The sequence below is a fragment of the Lampris incognitus genome, chromosome 16 (genome assembly GCF_029633865.1).
Source record: "Lampris incognitus isolate fLamInc1 chromosome 16, fLamInc1.hap2, whole genome shotgun sequence".
NCBI classification, from domain to species: domain Eukaryota; kingdom Metazoa; phylum Chordata; class Actinopteri; order Lampriformes; family Lampridae; genus Lampris; species Lampris incognitus.
The window spans coordinates 5,526,988-5,550,337 of record NC_079226.1 but is presented as its reverse complement, the minus strand read 5'-3'; the positions used below and the strand labels follow the sequence as shown (position 1 = coordinate 5,550,337).

General features: G+C 45.4%; 1 protein-coding gene across 1 annotated transcript in view; it reads right to left on the bottom strand.

Moving 5' to 3' along the window:
• The window catches only part of sptbn5 (spectrin, beta, non-erythrocytic 5), a 150,739-nt gene that overhangs the window by 126,393 nt on the left and 996 nt on the right, over positions 1-23,350 (bottom strand). The window contains 2 exon segments of the mRNA XM_056296305.1: positions 1,546-1,713; positions 15,235-15,379. Of these exon segments, the coding sequence (XP_056152280.1) occupies positions 1,546-1,713; positions 15,235-15,357 (291 nt within the window). The 5' untranslated portion in view covers positions 15,358-15,379.

Below are 23,350 nucleotides of genomic sequence, written 5' to 3'. Positions count from 1 at the left end.
TGCCGTCTGTCTGATTGCCATTAAAGACTGGCTGGCCAACAACTTTTTACAGCTAAACACAGATAAGAATGAGGTCCTTATCACTGCTTCAGATAGTATAGTATAGTATAGTATAGTATAGTATAGTATAGTATAGTATAGTATAGTATAGCAGACACATGCTTGCTTTTCATCCCCCTCACCAACCTGCAGACTTTTGGGGATAGAGCATTTAGTGTGGCAGCTCCCACCCTCTGGAACTCCATTCCAGCAGAGATCCGCAACGCTGCTTCTATGGACACTTCTAAAAACTCACCTGTTCACCAAGGTCTATGGTCTCTAGTCACTTCTATCATCCCTGGCAATCATTTCTATTTTCATTTTCTGTTCTCGTATTTTTCTCTTTTTGTTTTTTTGTTTATCTTTAGTGTAAAAGCTTCCTTGGGTTCCTTGAAAGGCGCTATACAAAACTAAGTTGTTGTTGTCTTTGTTGTTGTTGTTATAGCTTCCAAGGTTGTTCGGTGTATTGGATCCCTTTCTTCAGCTGTGCAGTCTAATCTTAGAAATCTTGGTGTCATTTTTGATCAGGCTATGTACTTCGATCAACATATTAAATTGTTCACCTGTATATGTTTTTTTGCATTTAAGAATCATTGCCAAACACAGGTCTGTTGTGTCAAAACCTCTGGTAGAAACGATTATTCATGCTTTTATATAATCCCCGCTAGACTAATGTAATTTCCTTTTCACCTGCCTCAACAAGTCGTTCCTGGACCATCTAAAAATGGTCCAAAACGCTGCTGCAAGGCTGTTGACCAGGTCCAGCAGGACCACTCACATAAAACCATTTTATCTTCTTTACATTGGCTTCCCATCAAATTTAAGATTAATTTCAAGGTTCTTGTTTTCACATATAGAGCCCTGCATGGACAGGCACCTGTGTACATCTGCAACCTACTCCATCACCAGTAGAACACTTAGGTCTTCTGATCAGGGCTTACTGGATGTCCCTCGCTCTTGTTTGAAAATAAAAGGTGATCGTGCCTTTGAAAATGCGGCTCCGACACTGTGGAATGCTCTACCTTTAAACATACGATCTGCATTCTCTGTTGACGCCTTTAAAAAGCAGCTGAAAACCCATTTATTCGAACTGACCTTTGTCTCGCTTCATGCTGTCTAGTGTTTGTAATTTTGTGTTTTATTATTTCTTTTTTTACTGTTCCTATGGTCTTATTTTTAACAATTTTGCTTTTGTGAAGACTTTGTAACATTGTTTTGTGAAAGGCGATATACTAAATAAAATTGACTTACTTACTTTACTTCACCATGACGGGCGTGTCTAGATGGTAACCCTAGATTTGCAAAACTCTTGAGGGATTTTTAACCTAACCTTAACCTAATGCTTGTGAAGTGCTACTGTGCTGAATCAAGTGCGTATGTGCAAGTGTGGGAGGGTTTCATAAATCTAGGGTAACCATCTAGACCCGAGCCACCATGACCCCGGGCTAAAACGAAACTGGTTGTGGAGCCGCAGCCAGATGTGGCTGGTGAGGGATAGCAAGTCACCTTGGTTTTCAGGAAGTTGATAGCGATGCTGTTGTTTTCCAGGCAGTGAACGCGGAGCGTTCTGCGGCTGGGTGTTGGCAGGGTGTGACGGGAGATGAGTTCCAAAAGACGAACCAGGATGACGCCTGTCTTCAGCTCTGTGTAGACATCCGTCAGAACCATGTCTTCCTGCAGACAGGATATACAGCTTAGTCACATGACCCATAATATTGTCTCTCTTTGGGGAAAAAATGGAATAACGAGACCTCAGAAATCCTGAGGTAGCCATTTGATCATCTGTGAGTTTGAAGATACCCACTTCCATAAACAACACTTCTGATTAGTTTTTCTGTTTGGGTAGAAACAAGTTTCCTTAATTGTCTTTGCCACACTAACAGTAATAATGGATGATTGTAAAGGAGCTGGGCCTGGGAGTAGGAACGCTGTGTACGCCGGCTTGATTAGGACGGCCTTGGAGCAGGAACACCATGCACATAAACCTGATTAGGACACACGCTACACATGCAAAACAACACGAGGAAAACATGATGACAGTGACAAAGGGAAACCAAAAAAGAAGATCAAGCCTGTCTCTGAAAAAGAACCACGCCTTGCTGTTTTAGTATATATCACTATGTGTTTCTGTTATTTGGCAGACGACTCCTGGTTGCACCGAGGGTACGTCTCCAGCGCTGCAGCATTACCTGTGAAATATTTGTTGTGTGCCAAATAAACCATCACGAACCAGCAAGAAGCCGTCTGACTTCTTATTTGCCTATGTCGACCTGAATCAAAGAACCGGGCCAGCCTTTTGCAAAAGATAAGACTCAACAATTGTGTTTACTTTTGTTGTTTAAATGAGAAGATTCACTACAAACACGGCTAACATCTCATGCTTTGGATGGAGCTGCTGTGGTTGCCATGTCATTCAAGCCAATAGGTTATTTACAGGAAAGTACACAACAGCTGTCCCACAAGACACCATTGTAAGGCTGAGTCCAGCGCTGGTCCTGTGTCCAAATTCTCTAATATGAAGCTGGCGAGTAAAATCATATCAGAACTGATATGCATGATGGCAAAAACTATGAAAATAAGACCCAGATTGTAAAAAATAAATAAAATAAAAATGGAGTTATCTGTTAATTAGAAACTAGAGTACCACTGTCTGAGAGTCCCCGCAGAGACACATCATCTATTTGGATTGTACTGAGGAGGACGGAAGGAATATTGGCTTATATGTTTCTGGAACCATGAGAAGAGACTGAAGCTGAAACTTAAATGTAAAATACAGACTGAATATGATTAATCACTGACTGTCCATGTGACAGAACCGGTTAGTCGTACCGTGAGTGGTCCGGATCTTTACAACACAAGGGCTTTATTTTTGTTGTTTATAATAAATCACCAATTTCAGTTTGAACCTTTTGTCTCTAAACGTAGTCAATTTCTTCCTCTCCGTAATGATGTTATGCAACCACACTAGAGTAGACTGTATCCCAGTCAAGTTCAGGATATCCTAGTTATCCTTAAGTCCTCACAACATGCCAACACGCCCCAACCCTCCAAGAACCAAACTGAGTATAAAAACAAACATGTCCGACTCCATCAAACTCTGCCCTTCACACAGATCTATCCGAGTATCTGTGTTTGTCTGGTTCTGACTGATGTCTTCCCACTCACAAGCCACAAGGAAGAGGAAGGAGAGGAAGAGGAAGCACTTAGAGCCGTTGTTTCAGTCCAGTCTCACATGCCAGAGATCCATCACAGATTTAAAGCTGTTACAAGGAGTTTGGGATTTTTTTTATGGTTTAACCCACCCCTGTGGACCAAAGCACTAGTATTTTTTGGATAGTGAGTTTCATTTAGTTTTCAGTGTCTGAAAACTAACTGATAGATTCAACTATTAGAAACTATGAAACTACTACTACTAGTACTTTTGGCTGCTCCTGTTAGGGGGCGCCACAGCGGATCATCTGTTTCCATCTCTTCCTGTCCTCTGCATCTTCCTCTGTCACACCAGCTACCTGCATGTCCTCTCTCACCACATCCATACACCTTCGCTTCGGCATTTCCTCTTTTCCTCTTCCCTGGCAGCTCCATATTCAGCATCCTTCTCCCAATATACCCAGCATCTCTCCTCCACACATGTCCAAATCATCTCAATCTTGCCTCTCTTGCTTTGTCTCCAAACCGTCCAACCTGAGCTGTCCCTCTAATATACTCGCTCCTAATCCTGTCCTTCTTCATCACTCCCAATGAAAATCGTATCATCTTCAACTCTGCCACCTCCAGCTCCACCTCCTGTCTTTTCATCTGTGCCACCGTCTCCAAACTTGTCTCACAACCATCTTGTAAACCTTCCCTTTAACTCTTGCTGGTACCCTTCTGTCACAAATCACTCCTGACACTCTTCTCCACCCACTCCACCCTGCCTGCACTCTCTTCTTCACCTCTCTTCTGCACTCCCCGTTACTTTGGACAGTTGGCCCCACGTATTTAAACTCATATGCCTTAGAAACACTGAAACTCTGTTATTTTTTTCTGAGCTCAATGCTAAGGGAGTAAATGAAGCGCAGTATGTACTATTGACGGTGGAGCACACCAATATGCCTTGAAGCATCTAGCCTGCTGGAAATTAAATTTCAAAAGCAAGACATTCAACACAATTCAGCACAGCGATAACAACAATGACCATAATCTACTGCACACAGCAGCATTTTGCGCTACTGCAGGAAAATAACGGCTATCTTCTGGCTTAGGGAGAGAGAGGTAACAAAAAGTTTGGTTCACATTCATAATGGTTGTAAACACTGGCTAGAAATGACAGTATTTTGCTGGTATTTGGAAATCTAAACGCCATTTTAAGTTGAACAGTGGATAATATTTTGTTTTTAAAGTTTCATTGGTCATAGTCAAAATAAATCAAAACAAATTTTTTTCAATCGAAATAATACCAAACTCAAAAGAACACTCATTGCTCAGCAGTATTCAGAGAATAACAGCCTGAATTCACATAAGCGTCGCCTCTTGTCACAAAGGTCTCTATTCATCCTCTGGCAGCTGGTGAATTCGTTTAGTTGAGAAGAGAGAGATGTATTCTGATGGTCTCATTGGGTCATGTTGGTCTTACAGAGGCATCACACAAACTAATAAATAATCAGTGAAAAAATCCTTAAAGTGACTCCCTGATTTTAATAATGCTTCATAAGACCCCTCCAAGAATCGCCACCTTAATGTGGTGGAGGGGTTTGGGTATCCCGGTGATCCTGGGAACTGTTGTCGGGGGCAATAGCTCCTGGTAGGGACTGGTCCTCGGGACGTGGAATGTCACCTCTCTGGCAGGGAAGGAGCCTGAGCTGGTGTGGGAGGTGGAGCGGTACCAACTAGGTATAGTTGGGCTCACCTCCACACATATAGCATGGGCTCTGGTACCAATTTCCTGGAGAGGAGCTGGACTCTACTTTTCCGGAGTTGGCCAAGTTGACAGGTGCCGGGCGGGTGTGGGGATACTCACAAGTCCCTGGTTGAGCGCCACGGTGTTGGAGTTCTCCCCGGGGAATGAGAGGGTCACCTGTACACGACTGTAAGTCGCTGGGGGGAAGGCTCTGACTGTTGTGTGTGCTTATGCACCAAATAGCAATTTGGAGTATCCGGGCTTTTTGGAGTCTCTAGGTGGTGTCCTGGATAGGGTTCCGCCTCGGGACGCTATAGTTCTGCTGGGGGACTTCAATGCTCATGTGGGCAATGACGGAGAAACCTGGAGGGGTGTGATTGGGAGGAACGGCCTCCCCGATCAGAACCCGAGCGGTGCCTTGTTACTGGAATTCTGTGCGAGTCATGGATTGGCCATAACAAACACAATGTTCGAACATGAGGTAGTTCATAAGTGTACTTGGTACCAGAACACCTTAGGCCGAAGATTGATGATAGACTTTGTGGTCGTATCATCAGATCTGCGGCCGTATGTTTTGGACACTCGGGTGAAGAGAGGAGCAGAGTTGTCAACTGATCACCACCTGGTGGTGAGTTGGATCAGATGGTGGGGAAGGCTGCTGGACAGACCTGGCAAACCCAAACGTGTAGTAAGGGTGAAATGGGAACGCCTGGCGGAGGCCCCTGTCCATCAGGTCTTCAACTCCCACCTCCGGAAGAAATTCTCGTGTATCCCAAGGGAGGCTGGGGACATGGAGTCTGAGTGGGCCATGTTCAAAGCCTCTATTGCAGATGCGGCAGGGAGGAGCTGTGGTCATAAGGTCATCGGTGCCTGTCGAGGTGGCAACCTAAGAACCCGCTGGTGGACACCAGCGCTGAGGGAAATCGTCAGGCTGAAGAAGGAAGCCTTTCAAGCTCGGTTGGCCCAGGGGTCCCCTGAAGCAGCAGACAGGTACCGGGAGGCCAGAAGGGCTGCAGCTTTGGCGGTCGCGGAAGCAAAAACTTGGGTTTGGGAGGAGTTCGGCAAGGCTATGGAGGAGGACTTTTGGTGGGCCTCAAGGATGTTTTGGGTTCAAACCATCCGGTGACTCAGAAAGAGGAAGCAGGGCCTGACTCAGGCTGTGTTCAGTCAGGGAGGGGAACTGATGACCCGGACTGGGGATATTGTTGGGTGGTGGAAAGAACACCTTGAGGAGCTCCTGAAACCGGCTAACATATCCTCAGTGGAGGAGGTAGAGTCTGAAGATTCGGGGAAAGCCCCACCCATATCCCTGGCAGAGGTCTCTGAGGTAGTTAAGAAGTTCCTCGGTGGTAAGGCGCCGGGTGTGGATGAGATTCGCCCTGAGATGCTGAAGGCTCTGGACATTGTTGAGCTGTCTTGGCTGACACACCTCTTCAGCGTCGTGTGGAGGTTGGGGACAGTACCTGTGGAGTGGCAGACTGGGTTGGTGGTTCCCATATTTAAAAAAGGGGACCAGAGGGTGTGCTCCAATTATCGGGGCATAACACTGCTCAGCCTCCCTGAGAAAGTCTACTCTAAGGTGCTGTAATACCAGTCAAGATACCAGTCAATCTTTGTTCCAACCCTCACCTATAGTCATGAGCTTTAGGTAGTGACCGAAAGGGTGAGATCGTGGATACAGGTGGCTGAAATTAGTTTCCTCCGTAGGGTGTCTGGGCTCAGCCTTAGAGATAGAATGAGAAGCTCGAACATCCGGAGGAAGCTTGGAGTAGAGCCACTGCTCCTTCGTGTCGAAAGCAGCCAGTTGAGGTGGTTCGGGCATCTGATTAGGATGCCTCCTTGGCACCTTCCTTTGGAGGTTTTCCGGGCACGTCCAACTGGGAGGAGACCCTGGGGTAGACCCAGAACTCACTGGAGGGCCTACATGTCCAATCTGGCCTGGGAATGCCTTGGGATCCCCCAGGAGGACCTAGAGGGCGTTGCTGGGGAGAGGGGTGTCTGGAGTGCCCTACTTGGCTTGCTGCCACCGCGACCGGACCCCGGAGAAGTGGCTGAAGATGAGATGAGATGTTTCATAAGACATTCTTACTGTTCCAGTCTGATTTAACCTTATTCTATTCAAGTCTATTTTAGTCTACTCCGGCAGTGTGTTTTGCCACAGATGTGATAAGCTCAGAGTAACAATGTTATCTTCCATGGCAACGAGAAATGAAAACAGAGTAATTCTATAAAAGGAAATTTAAATCCTCCTTGCTTCCTGTGGACTGATCAGTACCCTGTCCTCTATGGCAGGCCTTGAGATGTGCTGTCATACACACACACACACACACACACACACACACACACACACAGACACAGACACAGACACAGACAAACACACACACACACACACACACACACACACACACACACACACACACACACACACACACACAGACACAGACACAGACACAGACACAGACAAACACACACACACCGGTCAACTCTTTTTTTTTGGCCTTGTTGATGAGTTCACATAACCATGAATAAACCAACATTCGGTCTCTTTTTCCTGTCTTCCTTGACTCTGTCGCTCTCCCTTTCTCTCCTACTGACTCATTCCTCTATTGGTTTGAGACTCGTCTGACCTCAGCTGTCTGGAATGTTCTGTTGGCTGAATAGTTAAGACAAGATAACATGAGATAAGACAAGATGAGATGATATGAGCTGAGATGGGAGAAGATAAGGTGAGATGAGCTAAGCTAAGTATATTTAAAATGCGAAAAAAAGATAAGATTAGATCAGACAAGATAGATGAGATGAGACAGAAAACAACATTCTGCACAACTACACTTGTAAGGTGATCAGATGTCGTTCTGTGAAAAATTTAATTTTCACATTAGTACAATTTTAAGCAGCTTAACTGACTTGATACAGGTCAGTAAAGAACAGAGAGAGAATTGAACACCAGTCTTAATCTGGTTTATCACTAGGGAACCTGTCACAAGGCTGAGATAAGTCTTCAAATGAGTTTAGAATGGGAACTTCAAACTATCCATCCATCCATTATCCATCCACCCATCCACTATCCCAGCAGTCATTGGGCAGCAGGTGGGGAGACACCCTGGACAGGCCGCCAGTCCATCACAGGGCCGACACACACACACACACACACACACACACACACACACACACACACACACACACACATTCACACCTAGGGACAATTTAGTACGGCCGATCCACCTGACCTACATGTCTTTGGACTGTGGGAGGAAACTGGAGCACCCGGTGGAAACCCACGCAGACACGGGGAGAACATGCAAACCACACACGGAGGACGACCCGGGACGACTCCCAAGGTTGGACTACCCCGGGGCTCGAACCCAGGACCTTCTTGCTGTGAGGCGACCGTGCTGCCCACTACGCCACCGTGCCACCACCTTTAAACTAGACAGACTTATATCAGGCTTACAGTCATTCTGAACAAATCATAATGCGACACAGCGAAAGACTGAGTGACAACAAAATAAATAAGAAGAAACTTAACCTTAACTTTCAATAGTGTTACTGGTTGCCTGCAACAACAAACCCGCGATATGATGTCATTTTGCTTCGTCTTTAAATCAAAGAGATTTCACTGGCATGCACCCACCTCTGAACTACTGCTGTTGGCTTCCCAAACCCTGAGCTCACTTTCGCTTACCTTTTCCAAAAACTCTTGAGAATCTAGACTATGCCTTTATCTCCGATAGCAAAATTGCTGTGGCCCGGACCCGACCCACAGCCGACACTTTCATCCGGCCCACATACCGCATGGAATGATGGCACTTGGGTGGTCCGCTCCTGTTTGCCAGATCTGGGCCAGAACCAAGCCATAGTAATGCCGCATGTGCCACATATTTGCCGAAGGTGGCCCAAATTTGTTTTGTGATATTTGGACGATATTCACCATTTACCACACAGGCCACTTCAGGGTCACATCCAGATCACATCTTGCCGAGAGCACCGCATCTTTGCCAAAAAAGGCCCACATGTGATTTGGCATATTTGGGCCATATTTGCTATTATACATGTGGGCCACTTCAGACTCACATCCATTTTGTCAGGGCCAGAAGAAGACCAGCAGTGCCACATCATTGCCTGAAGTGGCCCACATCCGGATGCTGTCTGGGCTGCAAAGTAACAGCTTAACATCTGCATTATCATTAACGACAGGGTTAGCAGAGAAATTCGATTTCGTACAGGAGCGATTAGGAAAAGACGAAAAAAATCTTGAACCTTAAAAATAGGAACAAAAAAAAGAAAAAAGGAAAAGAAAAAACCTTGTGGTTCGTACCGCTGCAATGTAAAAACGTTGCCTTAGGCCGGGAGCCAGGTCCAGCCCCCAGGATGTTCTCTGCTACCTTTTCTAGCTGGGCCGCGGCAGCGGGGCCCGCCCCTACACATGGGGCTGTGGCCGTGAGTGAGTGATGGAGTTTCCCCTTTGGCCGTTGCTCTTTCAAAATGAATTTCTATTACGCCACCAGCTGTTCACGCAACCAATGTCAAAACAGACGCTTTTTAAACGTAGTCACATAAAAACAGCCGTTTAATAAATGTAGTCACTGTCCAGCCATATACTAGGTTTTCACCTAGTCTTGTTTCACTATTATTTCCTCTTAGCCCATACCGTCCTTCGGCCATCACAAGTTGATAACAAGCACCTCCAACTCAAGGCCGTTTGGTCTCAAGGGGCCCAAAACCCTTTTTTCGGGACAGGTTTCTAGTGAAATGATGTAAATGCAAATATTAAGGAACAACAATTGCATAAATAGCCATACAAGTATGACATTTTGCAGGGAGTATCCTGAAACCAAGGAGAAAGTAACAAAACAAGATTCTGGGGCTTGCTGCCATTTTATTTTCAAATATCACCCACAACGTCCCCAAAAAAGCCAAAAAAATGAATGTCCGCTTGAAAAATTCTCCTCAAAAATGATTATTTCCCGCACTTTATGGTGAATATCACTGCCTCACTTGTATATAGAAAACTTCCCAAGTTCCTAAGTTTCAATTTGAGCCCAAGATGACCCGTCTATCTTGAAATTACATCTGCTGTGGCCAAACATTTTCACTATACCTCAAATTAAAGAAAACAGAGTTTTCAGTCATGAGCCTTGCAGATGGGGGTAAACATATTTCTTGCATCTTACAACATGTTCATATGTACTGCTACTACTGCTGCCTGAAGTGGAAAACATGAAAAGTGAATAATACAGAGGGAAAAAAATGCTTTTAAAAATATTTGTATATGCACAGATACCTTGTCCAAACCAAGACACCCAAGTAGTGTAGAGCTACAATACATACTAGCATGACTACCATGTGATCAAGAAGTTAACCATCAATCTACTAATACTACTTTCAACTGCTCCCGTTAGGGGGCACCACAGCGGATCATCCGTGTCCATCTCTTCCTGTCTTCTGCGTCTTCCTCTGTCACACCAGCCACCTGCATGTCCTCCCTCACCACATCCATAAACCTCCTCTTTGGCCTTCCTCTTCCTCTCTTCCCTGGCAGCTCCATATTCAGCATCCTTCCCCCAATATACCCAGCATCTCTCCTCCACACATGTCCACACCATCTCAATCTTGCCTCTCTTGCTTTGTCTCCAAACCGTCCAACTTGAGCTGTCCCTCTAATATACTCGTTCCTAATCCTGTCCTTCTTCACCACTCCCAATTAAAATCTTATCATCTTCAACTCTGCACCTCCAGCTCCACCTCCTGTCTTTTCGTCAGTGCCACTGTCTCCAAACCATACAACATAGCTGGTCTCACAACCACGAGACACGTGGCTCGCATTGTGATTTTGTACGGAAGGATAAATGACACATGCGTTCGTGTAGTCAGTGAGAGACACTGTCCGTCTCTACTTTCCTGCCATGTCCACAATACATAAATAAAAAGGCGGGGAGTCCTGCTGCTTCTCTGTCAGTTCAAGTTCTTCTCTCAAGTCAGAGCGTTGCGAAGTGGGTGTGTTGCTAGCTAGCTACCTAATGAATCTTAGCTCGGTGCCGCTAAAAGTTGAAGATTGATCGATGGGCAGATGTCATGATATTATCAGTGGCAGTTGGTTGGTTCAAGTCATATTTTGTTTTACAAGAAGGAAACATGATTGGACTGTGATATAAAAATACAAAAATTTGGTCGGGCCTCGCTGTGTCTGCGGGTGGGAAGCCGGATGTGGGTATGTGTCCCAGTCGCTGCACCAGCGCCTCCTCTGGTCGGTCGGGGCACCTGGCCCGGGGAAACTGGGGGGGAGTAGAGTGATCCTCCCACACGCTACGTCCCCCTGGTGAAACTCCTCACTGCCAGGTGAAAAGAAGCAACTGGCGACTCCACATATATCGGAGGAGGCACGTCGTAGTCTACAACCCTCCCCGGATGGGCAGAGGAGGTGAAGCAGCGACTTGGATGTCTCAGAAGAGTGGGGTAGTTGGCTAAAGTGCAATTGGGAGGAATACAAAGAAATTGTTTTGTTTTTTTGTATTTTTGTATTTTTTGTTGTTGCTAATATTGTTAAAATATACGTTAAAATAGAAGTAATTTATTTGTCATTACATGAAAAGAAATGACAGTGTTCCTGATTCCTGATTAAATAGGAGCACAATATGACTAAGGATGTGATTTTTTTTAAAAAAAGGGTTAAAAAGGTACTATTTTTCATTTCATCTCAACTTTAGCCCACAGGAGAGTGACCAAAGAGCTAGCCAACACTGCTGAGAGGACTAGCCACTGGATCTGGCTCAAAAGGAGAGACGCCGTCTGGGCTGCCAGGGTGAACAGCTAACCACAGGTCACGCACCCAGGACCGATCAACTTGTGGTGGGCCTGCCTCAGCGGAGGGTGTCTTGTGATAAAAGGCCGAAACACCCTGTGATGCTGAGGTACACAACTGATGATGTGTCCTGGTGGTGGCAATGTCACCTTGGCAGACATCTCCAGTTTAATCTCCACTGAATCTGTTGCAGTGCAAACACTAGGATGTTAACAACCAGTCCTTTGTTGAATCTTGAATCTTATCCATAATATCCATGTGATGGATATTAATATCCATCATATTGTAAGATGCAAGAAATATGCTTAACCCGTGTCTGCAAGGCTTGTGACTGAAAATTCAGTTTTTTCTGATTTGAGGTATAGTGAAGAATTTTGGCCACAGCAGATGTAATTTCAAGACAGAAAGGTCATCTTGGGCTCAAATTGAAGCTTATGAACTTGGGAAGTTTTCTATTAAACAAGTTAGGCAGTGATAGTCACCATAAAGTGCGGGAAATAATCGTTTTGATGAGAATTCGTCAAGAAGACTTTTTTTTTGGCTTTTTGGGGATATATTAAAGTAAAATGGCAGAAAGCCATTTTAAGATAAGAATAATAATCTTATTTTGCTAGATTCTCCTTTGTTTCGGGATACTCCCTGCAAAAGTTCATACTTGTATTTAAGCAATTGTTTTATCTTAATATTTGCATTTACATCATTTCACCGGAAACATGTCCCAAAAAGGGGGTTTTGGGCCCCTTGAGACCAAAAGGCCCTGAGTCGGGGGTGCTCGTTATCAACTTGCGATGTAAAATAATAGTGAGGAAAGGTCACAGAAGACATCCTGATGGCGGGACGTGGTTCTCGGCCTAATTGCTGAGGGCTTTTGTTGCAGAAAGGGTGATGGGATATCTGCCGATACAAACCGAGCTTGTGGTGCGGAGAAGGGGGTGGGACAAAAGACAAAGTTCAGCTAACTTTATGCAAGTGAAGGCGCTGTTTTTTAATTGGACAAACAAAACTCAGTTTGTTCTCGCGATCGTGTCACTGGGATCTTATTGGATTTCTGTTTCCTGCTTCCCACCAAGCAACCAGCTTGTCAGCCCATGTGAGTACATGGAGCGTGATGGGCCTCGGCCATCAGGATACCTTACAGCGTGATGTAATAGTCAATTTGCTCGCTCACGGCATGTCAGGAAGCAGTTCAAGTCAGGAAAGACGTCTAAATATAGAGGCCTCCAAGGAACCTCAGAGGGACGGGTTCCACATCGCGCATTAAGACAGTGTTTAGGTATCCAGTATACTCTACCCTCCCTTCCTCCAGAGGAAATACCCAAAGAATTTACGTAAGTATGTCCGTATGAGGGGATTGTGGCAGGGTGTATTCACCTATGAATAAAGGCATGCATAAATCACCCCCCCCCCAGTTCTGCTAGCGTTCACTCATCAGAGACAACAAATATTTTCGACAGAGGAAAATATGGACATACAATCCCTGCAACATCTCTAATGGACGTGAGTCCAGAGAAAACTGGCGATGCCTTGTTTACGCTGCAGCAGGTTTCCTCTGAGGCTTTTTTGGGGAACTCCTGAAGTCAAAACTAACTACAACCTTAAGATGGAGGCCCGGAAATTTTTATATCTCTTCAACTGAGCCAACGTGTTGTCAGTTACAATTATATTATACCAGTTTAACAATTTACCACAACCAAAACAGAACTAATATGGCCTGGCAAGAATATTAGTAGAACTGATTGCGTTTTCTTTTCTTTTGCGCTTGAATGAGAATGGCAGCAGCAAGGATTGTATGTGTGTCAGGATCCATGATTCCATGTTTACCGATTTTAATCCACCTGCCTTTTTCCAAACTTGCCACCCCTCCGTTTCCTATTTCAATCGGACAAAAACAGGTCACAGCTCCGTATTATGCACTCTTCATCCATTTATGTTGGACCCGCATGATGGATGGCGCTGACTTAATGCCTACATAGTATTCATCTTTTCTAGCTGAGCCTGGCAGGGCGCCACCCGCTCTTCATATTTTAAACACATGGACTCCATTACAGAACAGCCATGGTATGTGGAGGTCAGTCACTCCCCCAATGTGTGTTTTCTTTACATTCTGATATCCTGATAACCACCGGAGAGCTGCATTTTGCAGCTGAATGGAGATGCTGGCATGTTCACATGGCACTGAGCCTCTTATAGGGCCGCCTCATATGTACAGACAAGAACTCCATCTCCCACAACCACCCGGGGGCTGACAACGCTGATACGACACAGACCTGCATGGATTATCATGGAGTGTGAAGAAGGGTCAGGGGTCGTGATGCTGCGGGAGGGGAGGATGGGGGCATCCCAGACCTTCATCACAACATCTCATTTCCCTTCTCACTGCCACTCGTCTCCTACTAGGAGCTCGTAGGAGACGAGGGGTTGAGTTGAGGAAATCAGGGAGCAAGGGGAAGTGGAGAAATGGAGAAACTTGTGGCATTATATATTTTTCGGGGGGGGGGGGGTTAATGCTCCAAAACTGAATGTGGGATATCGATGAAGCTGTTGACTGGTCCAAAGCTGCTGGTACAAAACAAAGCTGCACACAGTCCACATTTCCCAAACGCTGCTGACCTCCGGACTCAGCAAAGGTAAAGTCAAGGTAAAACTGTAATCCAGACTAAAGTCAGCTCAGTGTGTGTATGTGTCAGCTGACAGGATGATGACTGTCAGTTTTCAGCTCCATCCAGACGGTTGCAGTGCACACTGTGGTGTAATTACTGACATGTTGTTCAAAACATGACGCGTCTTTCTTTTAGTTTGTGGTTTAAATTACCTGCTTCTGTTTCCATACAGGCAGTCTGCAGTCATCTGGGCGAGCAGCGGGCAGCCGCTGTGCAGCACCCAGGCACCAACGCCAGTTCGTCTCGCCATGCCTTGCTCAGGGGCACAGACAGGAGTATTAACCCTAACATGCACGTCTTTTTTGATGGTGGGGGAAACCGGAGCACCCGGAGAAAACCCACCGCAGACACGGGGAGAACATGCAAACTCCACACAGAGGATGACCTGGGATGACCCCCAAGGTTGGACAACCCTGGGTTCGAACCCAGGACCTTCTTGCTGTGAGGCGACAGCGCTAACCACTGCGCCACCCTGCCGCCATGGTTAGACTTCAATCAGCCACAGCCAGGTTAAAACTAGTAGTAATAGTAGTAATAGTAGTAGTAAAAGTATTAGTAGTAGCAGGAGTATTAGTAGTGGCAGTAATAGTCGTAGCGGTGGTGGGGGTAGTAGTAGAGGTAGTAATAGTAGTAGCAGGAGTGTTAGTACAGGTAGTAGTAGTAGTCGTGGTGGTAGTAGTAGAGGTAGTAATAGTAGTAGTAGTAGTAGTAGTAGAAGTAGTAGTAATAGTAACAGTAGCCATAGGAGTGGTACTGATAGCAGTCATTATTAGCAATATCTATTAGGCTGTCATTTCCTAACATCCATCTTCGCCCTCTTCCTCCTCCTCCTCCTCCTCCTCCTCTTCTCTCACCCCATTTTTGGAGAAGACACTGTTCATCCATTTGGTGAAGGTCTTCTTCTGCACAGACATCCGCTGCTCCTGCAGCTCTCTGACTCGCCCTGCTCCATCTTCCTCTCTCTCCACCTTCTCCATCCTGATTGGCTGGGTGGCTCAGCTGAGGAGACAGAGAGAGAGAGACAGACAGAGAGAGAGACAGAGAGAGAGCAAGAGAGTGAAAACCTAACTGGTTTATGAAATGGCTGATGATTCTTTCTTCAATGATACTGGAAGATAATAAAATTGTTTTTTTTTATTATTTATATATGTTAATGTGTTAATGTGTTCATATGTTATCATATGTGCATGTAATTTCACGTGTTCCTGTATTTCTATGTGTGTTTATGTGTTACAATGGCCATGTGTGCTATTCACAGAGGATTTAACAGACTCTGGCCAAGAGGACGGCACAACACAAGAGAGCTAACACATACAGGGGTGGGCAATCGTATCCAGAAAGGGCCGGTGTGGGTGCAGGTTTTTGTTCCAACCAAGCAGTTAACACACCTGGTCCCACTAATCCACCAGTAGAGTCTCTGCTGAGGAACTTGATTAGGAGACACAGGTGTGTAACTGCCCTTTCTGGATAAGACTGCCCACCCCTACACAGACCAGTGTTCACTCTCTCAAGGACGAGGATGGGCACATCCTTGATAAGGACGAACGCTGGTTTGAACGGGGAGTCAAAGAGGCCATCTATGTGAAGAGGGAACGCCCATCCCTGAAGCGAGGGGGCGCCAAGAGTACATCTGTCACCATCTTACAATGCTGTGATTGCAACTAATCCCCAACCCTCTGTGAACAGTACACATGGTCATTGTAACTCTAGTCAATGGTCACACCATATCTGCATATGACACCGATCGTTGTTCTGGGTCGTTATACCACTGTATTGTTGATAAGGGTGGGGACACCTGCAGTCAGTCGAGACTGGAGAGGCCACTTAGTAGAGCCAATGCTGGTGGCTGGCGCCTATTTAAAAAAGGCCGAGATCTTTGATGAGACATTCACATCTTTTGTTCAAAACAAACAAGTTAAAAGTTTTGAAAAGAAAAAAGTTGATAACGACCATGACGCGATATGCCTGATAACACACCTTCCGCGCCTACTGGGCTCCACCGGTGCTGGCTAACTGAAATAAATGGGTGAGACCAGCCTGCTGAACCTACTACTGGTTTAGGAGGCCCGCCCCTACTAGCCCACATAGTTGGGGCAGATGCGTAACGATAATGGCTGTTCAATAGCCTGACAACAGTCAAACCGGGTGGAAGAGGTCACTTATGTCCCTTTTCCACGACATGGTACCGGCTCGACTCGCTTCTGTGTCGTTTTCCGTTACCGTAACAGTACCTCCTCTGTGTAGATGGATTTCCGGCTCTCCATTTTTTGTTTTGTTTTTTAAATTTCAAAATGTACTTTGAATGATAACTCCGCTTCGGCCGCCTCGGTATTTTAAAATGGCGGGTGATATCGTATGCGCGCATTTATGACGCAGTGACGCGTAATGACGCAGAATGACGCGTTTCTCTGACCAATCAGAGGTCCGCGTTGATTTTGGTACCCGCTCCATTTTTTTTGGAACCTCGGCAACGACGTTAGCAGAAATGCCGGTACTTTGCAGAGGTGGAAAACGAAAAAACGGGCGGGTCGAGTTGAGCCGGTACCGTGTAATGGAAAAGGGGGTATTTGATGCGGGATGAAACGCTGTGTCCAGATGAACTGATTCACCTTTCTGTGAGAATACTGCAGTGAATTCGGGGGAAAGCGTAACCACAGGAACTGCCGCGGCCGGGAAGCGAACTTGTATCGCCCGCACCGCAAGGAGACATCGCTAACCGCTAGACCAGTGTTTCTCAACCGGAGGTCCGCGGACCCCTAGTGGTCCGTGGTGTAATTGCAAGGGGTCCGTGAAAATAAAATATCTTAAAAAAAAGATCCTATGACATTTATAGAAATAGGATTATTTTACTCAAATGTGACAGACCTTTATCTACCTAAACTATAAAGGGTAACAGGACTTTTTTCTCTAATTACATCTGTTTCACAAGTGTAATTTATTGTATTTTAATAAGAGATCTCGCTCCCGTTTGCATTGTTAAAAGTTACTGCATAAAAATTCTGTTGTTACATATATCTGAAAGTTACTGAATACATATTCTGTTTTGTTACATATATCTGAAAGTTACTGAATACATATTCTGTGTTGTTACATATATCTGAAAGTTACTGCATAAGAATTCTGTTTTGTTACATATATCTGAAAGTTACTGAATACATATTCTGTTTTGTTACATATATCTGAAAGTTACTGCATAAGAATTCTGTTGTTACATATATCTGAAAGGTACTGAATACATATTCTGTTTTGTTACATATATCTGAAAGTTACTGAATACATATTCTGTTTTGTTAACTATATCTAAGTTACAACTGAAAGCTCTTATTTTTGCCCCAAAGAGTGAATAAATGCTATAATGCAATTTAAAATGTAGTTTCTACTGTTTCTATCAAATTGCAACCCCCCTCCCCCAAGATCAGGTGGAGGGGTCCTCAGGGTAGATCAAAAATACGCAGGGGGTCCAGGACCCCAAAAAGGTTGAGAACCACTGCGCTAGACTAAAGGGTCAGACCCGCCAGCCAGCGGCCAGCGTGTCTTCTTATCCATGCACGTTACAGTACAAACAATAATACGCAATGTACGCGTTAGACAAACGGAAGCCGGTCTAAACAGGTGGATTTTTAATTCCTTTTAAAACGGTCCGCAGAGTCAGCAGACCACAAAACCTTGCACAGTTTAGGGGTAGCTAGGGTGAAGCGCGACCCCCCCCCTTGATTTGGAGCCTGGTACGAGGTACACATTTATCAGAAGACTTCAGTGGATGTCACATTAGATCGACGGTGGTGGAGGAGGGTGCCTGGCCATGCAAGGCTCTACAACCTTAAATGTAACCCTATATTCAACTGGAAGCTGGTGTTCGGATGCTGGAATGGGAGCAATGTGAGAGCATTGCTGGTTCTAGTTAGAACTCTTGCAGCAGCATTCTGAATCATGAGCAGCTGATCCAGAGAGGATCTTTGCTAACAAATAGAAAGTGAATTACAATAGCGGAGGTGTGCAGAGGTCGCTCGGTAGTGTAACCTATTTTTCTGGACTTGCCTATCAGTGATTTTAAGTTCCTGTTATAAGCTGTTGCCACCAATGTAACCGGTTATTTTGTTGCCCGCTGCAGGATTCGTTACGGGATGTACTGCACCACAAGGCGACATCACTAACCGCTCGGCTAAAGGGTCAGACTCGTTAGCTAGGGGCTAACGTGTCTTATTAGTAGTTTACAGTAGGTTTAAATAATAAGGCAGATGCTTTTGTTATATGCACGTATGCGCTTTATCTAGTGGTCATTGGATGTTGCTGCTGCTTCCCCTACAGGTGTTAATGTTTATCCATGGTGTTCTCATGTGGTGGAGTTTATTTTATTATACCCATTTGTTTTATGCGCTCATGATTATTTCATTTTATGGCTCAGAGTTTATCTTTTTATTTGTCTTGGGTTAATGTATTATGTGCTTGATAAGTCAGTGGTTCTATGTGTTTGCGTTTAAGTGAACACAGTGCAAACTACTAATAAGACCCGTTAGCCCCGAGCTAACGGTGTCTGACCCTTTAGCCGAGCGGATAGTGAAGTCGGCTTTTGGGGGAGTACACCTCGTATCGAATCCCGCACCGGGCAAGAAAATAACCGGTTACATCAGTAAGACAAATTCCAATCAAGTGGGTTTTATTCATCCCCAGGAGGGCAATTGTTGTGGAAGCGGGAACCACTGTTGGCGGCTGTGCCCCCGTGTTCGCTACAGCATGGTTAGTTTTACTATTTTTATGGGGAATTGTAAGGATGACGCATATAAGGCACTTTGATTGGTCATGACTGCAGAGGGAGTTAGTTATAAGGCCTGCACTCTCATCAGTTCTATGGGAGAACAGCTTACAAGCTGGCCACTAGCGTTCAGAGTATACCTTAGGTATGACAATTCCAGTATTCTAGGTGCAGTAGCATTTGACTCGTTTTGTTTTCCTGTAATTTCATAGTTGTGCATATTTTGCCGAATTTAAGGTGGGGGGGTGTAGTAGGAGTAGAAAGTACCTGCATGTTAATATGTTGAAGTTCGTCAAAATATTATGTTATTGTTCCCAAGGGAGTACTGTTCTAATGGTCTTTAATCGTAGAAACGTTTTATTGCGTTACTAGCGCCCTCTTGTGGTGTTAGTTGTAAACGTCACTGTCCCTTCTCCCGCGACCGGCGACGAGAGCGGTGGGTAGAATCTTTGCTCCGCCCCTTTTGGTGAATTGAAATGTTTTAAACCACTCGAAAACATGATCCACACGTATTACGTGTTTTATGAATGTATATGCAATGATTTGTGATAAAGTGTAACTGTTATAAGTGCCTGCTGTAATTGTTTTATCGATATAAACGGTGTTCTGCAAATTCGCTAGCTAGTGTAAACTACTAATAAGACACGTTAGCCCCTAGCTAGCAGGTCTGACCCTTTAGCCGAGCGGTTAGTGATGTCGCCTTGTGGTGCAGTACACTCCGTATCGAATCCCGCACCGGGCAACAAAGTAGCCCGTTACATTGGTGGCAGCGGTGGGATCCGGAAGTGTGCAGATCCTCAGAAGTCTCTTCGGAGCGCGGGAAGAACAAAGGGCGCGCTTCCGGGGAGGGTGACGACAGTAAACTACTAATAAGACACGTTAGTTAGCCCTAGCTAATGGGTCTGACCCTTTAGCCGAGCGGTTAGTGATGTCGCCTTGTGGTGCAGTACACCCCGTATCGAATCCCGCACCGGGCAAGAACATAACCGGCTACACTAGCTAGCTTCCGCAGGCTCGCTAGCTAACTTGCCTCACAAGCACTATCCAGCTAGCGGCTAATTCTGGTGTCTTCACTATAACTCGCTTGACATGAACAGTGGAGCAAGATATTAACACAACACTGTGCCAACGCGTTTTTCTTTTTATCGCCAGCTATGTTGTCTACTCCTGTATTGTCACAATGTGTGTCTGGTGTGTGGTGTGTGTCTGTGTGAGAGTCTATAAACGGCCAAACTAAAGCACTTGGGGCCTTGATTCTTTTTGGAGGTTATTGGGGATGATCGGGGGCACCTATAAAAAACAGCAGAAAATTAAATTAAAATTATGCATAATTATGCAAAATATTCATTTTTCTAAAAATGGCTAAAAACCACTTTTCTCGGCATTTCAGATGATTCTGAGCATCTTTGATTTTTTTCACCTATATAAAAAAAATTTCTGGGACTCGTTTTGGCATTATGCAAAATACGCATTTTTGCAAAAATGCACTTATGATCCTCTTTTTTTTGGAGGTGGTAGGTATTGTTCCAGAGAGGACCAGAAAAATAGCAGAAAATTAAAATAATTATAATAATTATGCATAATTATGCAAAATATGCATTTTCTAAAAATGGCTAAAAACCACTTTTGTCGGCATTTCAGATGATTCTGAGCATTTGGGGGGAGGGAGTTGGAGTGGGGGGGAGGGGTTAGGGGCAGGGGGAAGGCGGTTAGCTGGCAGGATGAAGAGGGGGGAGATTTAGACGGGTGGATAACCAAACCGCTACATTGTAGCGGGGTTCTTCTAGTACTGTTTATACTGTGCAAATGCATTCGTTGCATTTAAAGTTAATTTCCTATACTAGGTAAAGATGTGTTGTGGTGACTAGTATCCCGGCCACATGGGAATGTGTGTGCGTACGTGTGGTACCAAAGAATGTGTTGTTAATTTGAAAAATCAATACGATCATTCTGTATTTGCCTTTTCCCGCGACAAGAGGGGCTGGAGCAAGACACAAGTGCCAACTGATGATTCTTTTTATCGCCAGACGCAACAAAAACACGTGCATGGACCCATACAGCCTGACGAGTCATTCGCTGCTGCACAACACGCAGACCACAGACCAGGGCCTGCACAGAAAGACTGACAGGTAAGCGCAAAACCACTCCCAGAGATGCCCACCCACTGCCTGGGCCTGTCAATCATAAATGTCAACCGCATAAAAAGCTGCGCCGAGCTCGAGCAGCAATAGAACACAGCATTCACCTGCACCAGCAGGCAACACGTCAGCAGAGCGAGCAGGGCAGTTTCAGTGGGAGGCTTTTTGCAAAAGCCAGGCAGAAATTCTTCAAGGATGTTATGTAGTTGCTTAGCCGCCACCTTTTCTAAGAGTTTTGATATGAAAGGCAGCTTGGAAATAGGCAGTGATTGTAATGGTTTGAGGGGGACTGGCAGATGAGAACCCAAATGCGCGACTCAAAGATAGGCAGGTTTAGGTCACAATACAGTTAACTTGGTCCAAAGGCAGGCAGAGGTCAGAATACCGGGAACGCAGTTTGATGTGTGACAAAACAGACTACGGTGGAGAAAAAGCAGGTTCGGATACAGTTCAGGTGACCGAGAGTAAGTTCAAAACAGGCGACCAGAGCAGGAAAGGAGCAGGCAGAGGAAACGGAGTCCAGAAGTCGGGCAACAGAGTCAAAAAAACAGGTCAGGCAGAAGATCCCAGGGAATATGCTGGCTAGCTAGGTGGCAAAACACACCAGACAATCATGCAGGGGACTAGTGAAAAGGGAGTAGTATAAGTAGTGTGGGTTAGGGTTGGTGGGAATGAGCTGCAGATGAGGAGTTGGGCAGGGAAAACAGGAGAGGGGAGGGGTGAGACAGTCAGGCTGGAAGGGGAGATGGGATCTGAAATGACAATAAGATTGGTGATCTGGCAACAGCTGGTGATTAGGTAAAGAACAGACTCTAGCTGAGGTCATGAACTAGATGAACTGGTAGACGTTCAGCGATGGATCAAGGTTTGTTTTTGAAGCAGGGGCTGAACAATAAATAGCATGTTTGAAATAACCAGGGACCCGGCCTGGTTTAAGTGAACAGCTCCTAGCTCATCTGGACTCTTGTGTGAAGCGACGTTTGCATAATAAATCTCTGATCATTACCAATATGGTTCCTTCGTGGAAATCTGAGTTGAGTTAACCCATTTTTGCCCTTTCATACCAAAGCCAAAAGGTGTCCAGCTCGTGTCAGATGGCCTGCATTGACCCATTTACACAAATGGCAAACACAGTTTTTTTTCCCCCCAGGTTTTTTTTGGGTGCGAAGGTGTTATAAAAGTTCACACAGACCAATAGATTACTAATGACAGAGTAATCTGACTTCTGCTTTCCACACTGGCAGACAGGTTTAAAAACCAAGCTGGTTTTTAAAGTCACAAGTGTTCAAGAAGCCGAGTGAGTTGACTACCCCTTTTCCAGTATTTGAATGGCGTCTGCTGTTCATTTTTCCGGACGTTATAGTAATTTAACCCAACATGGTGTCTGTAACATGAAATCAGTGACTAAACTTCCTCAGAGAAATGTTTTAAAACCCCCGGATGGAGTATTTTTAATGTTCAAAGGAGCGTCGTGTGTGCCTTCCTCTGATATCTCATGACTTCCTGTTTGGACGGTTTAGGTTTCAGCCTCGGTCGCTGGTTAACAGTGGAGAGATGAAGGATGCTGACAGAAGGAATTTCCTTTACTCTCCAATAATAGTCCTTGACATTTTATAAACCCCATACTCAGAGCTACGCCGGCGTCCTGCCCTTGGGCGGAGAGGGAGTCAAGTCAGTTTTATTTGTATAGCCGTATATCACAAATTACAAATTTGCCTCAAGGGGCTTTACAGCAACACAACATCCTGTCCCTGGCGGCACGGCGGCGCAGTGGTTAGCGCGGTCGCCTCACGGCAAGAAGGTCCCGGGTTCGAGCCCTGGGGTAGTCCAGCCTTGGTGGGTCATCCCAGGTCGTCCGTCCTCTGTGTGGAGCTTGCATGTTCTCCCCGTGTCTGCATGGGTTTCCTCCCACAGTCCAAACACATGGAGGTCAGGTGAATCGGCCGTACTACATTGTCCCTGGGTATGAATGTGTGTGTGTGTGTGTGGGTCCTGTGATGCCTGGCGGCCTGTCCAGGGTGTCTCCCCTCCTGCCGCCCAATGACTGCTGAATAGGCTCCACCATCCCCACAACCCTGA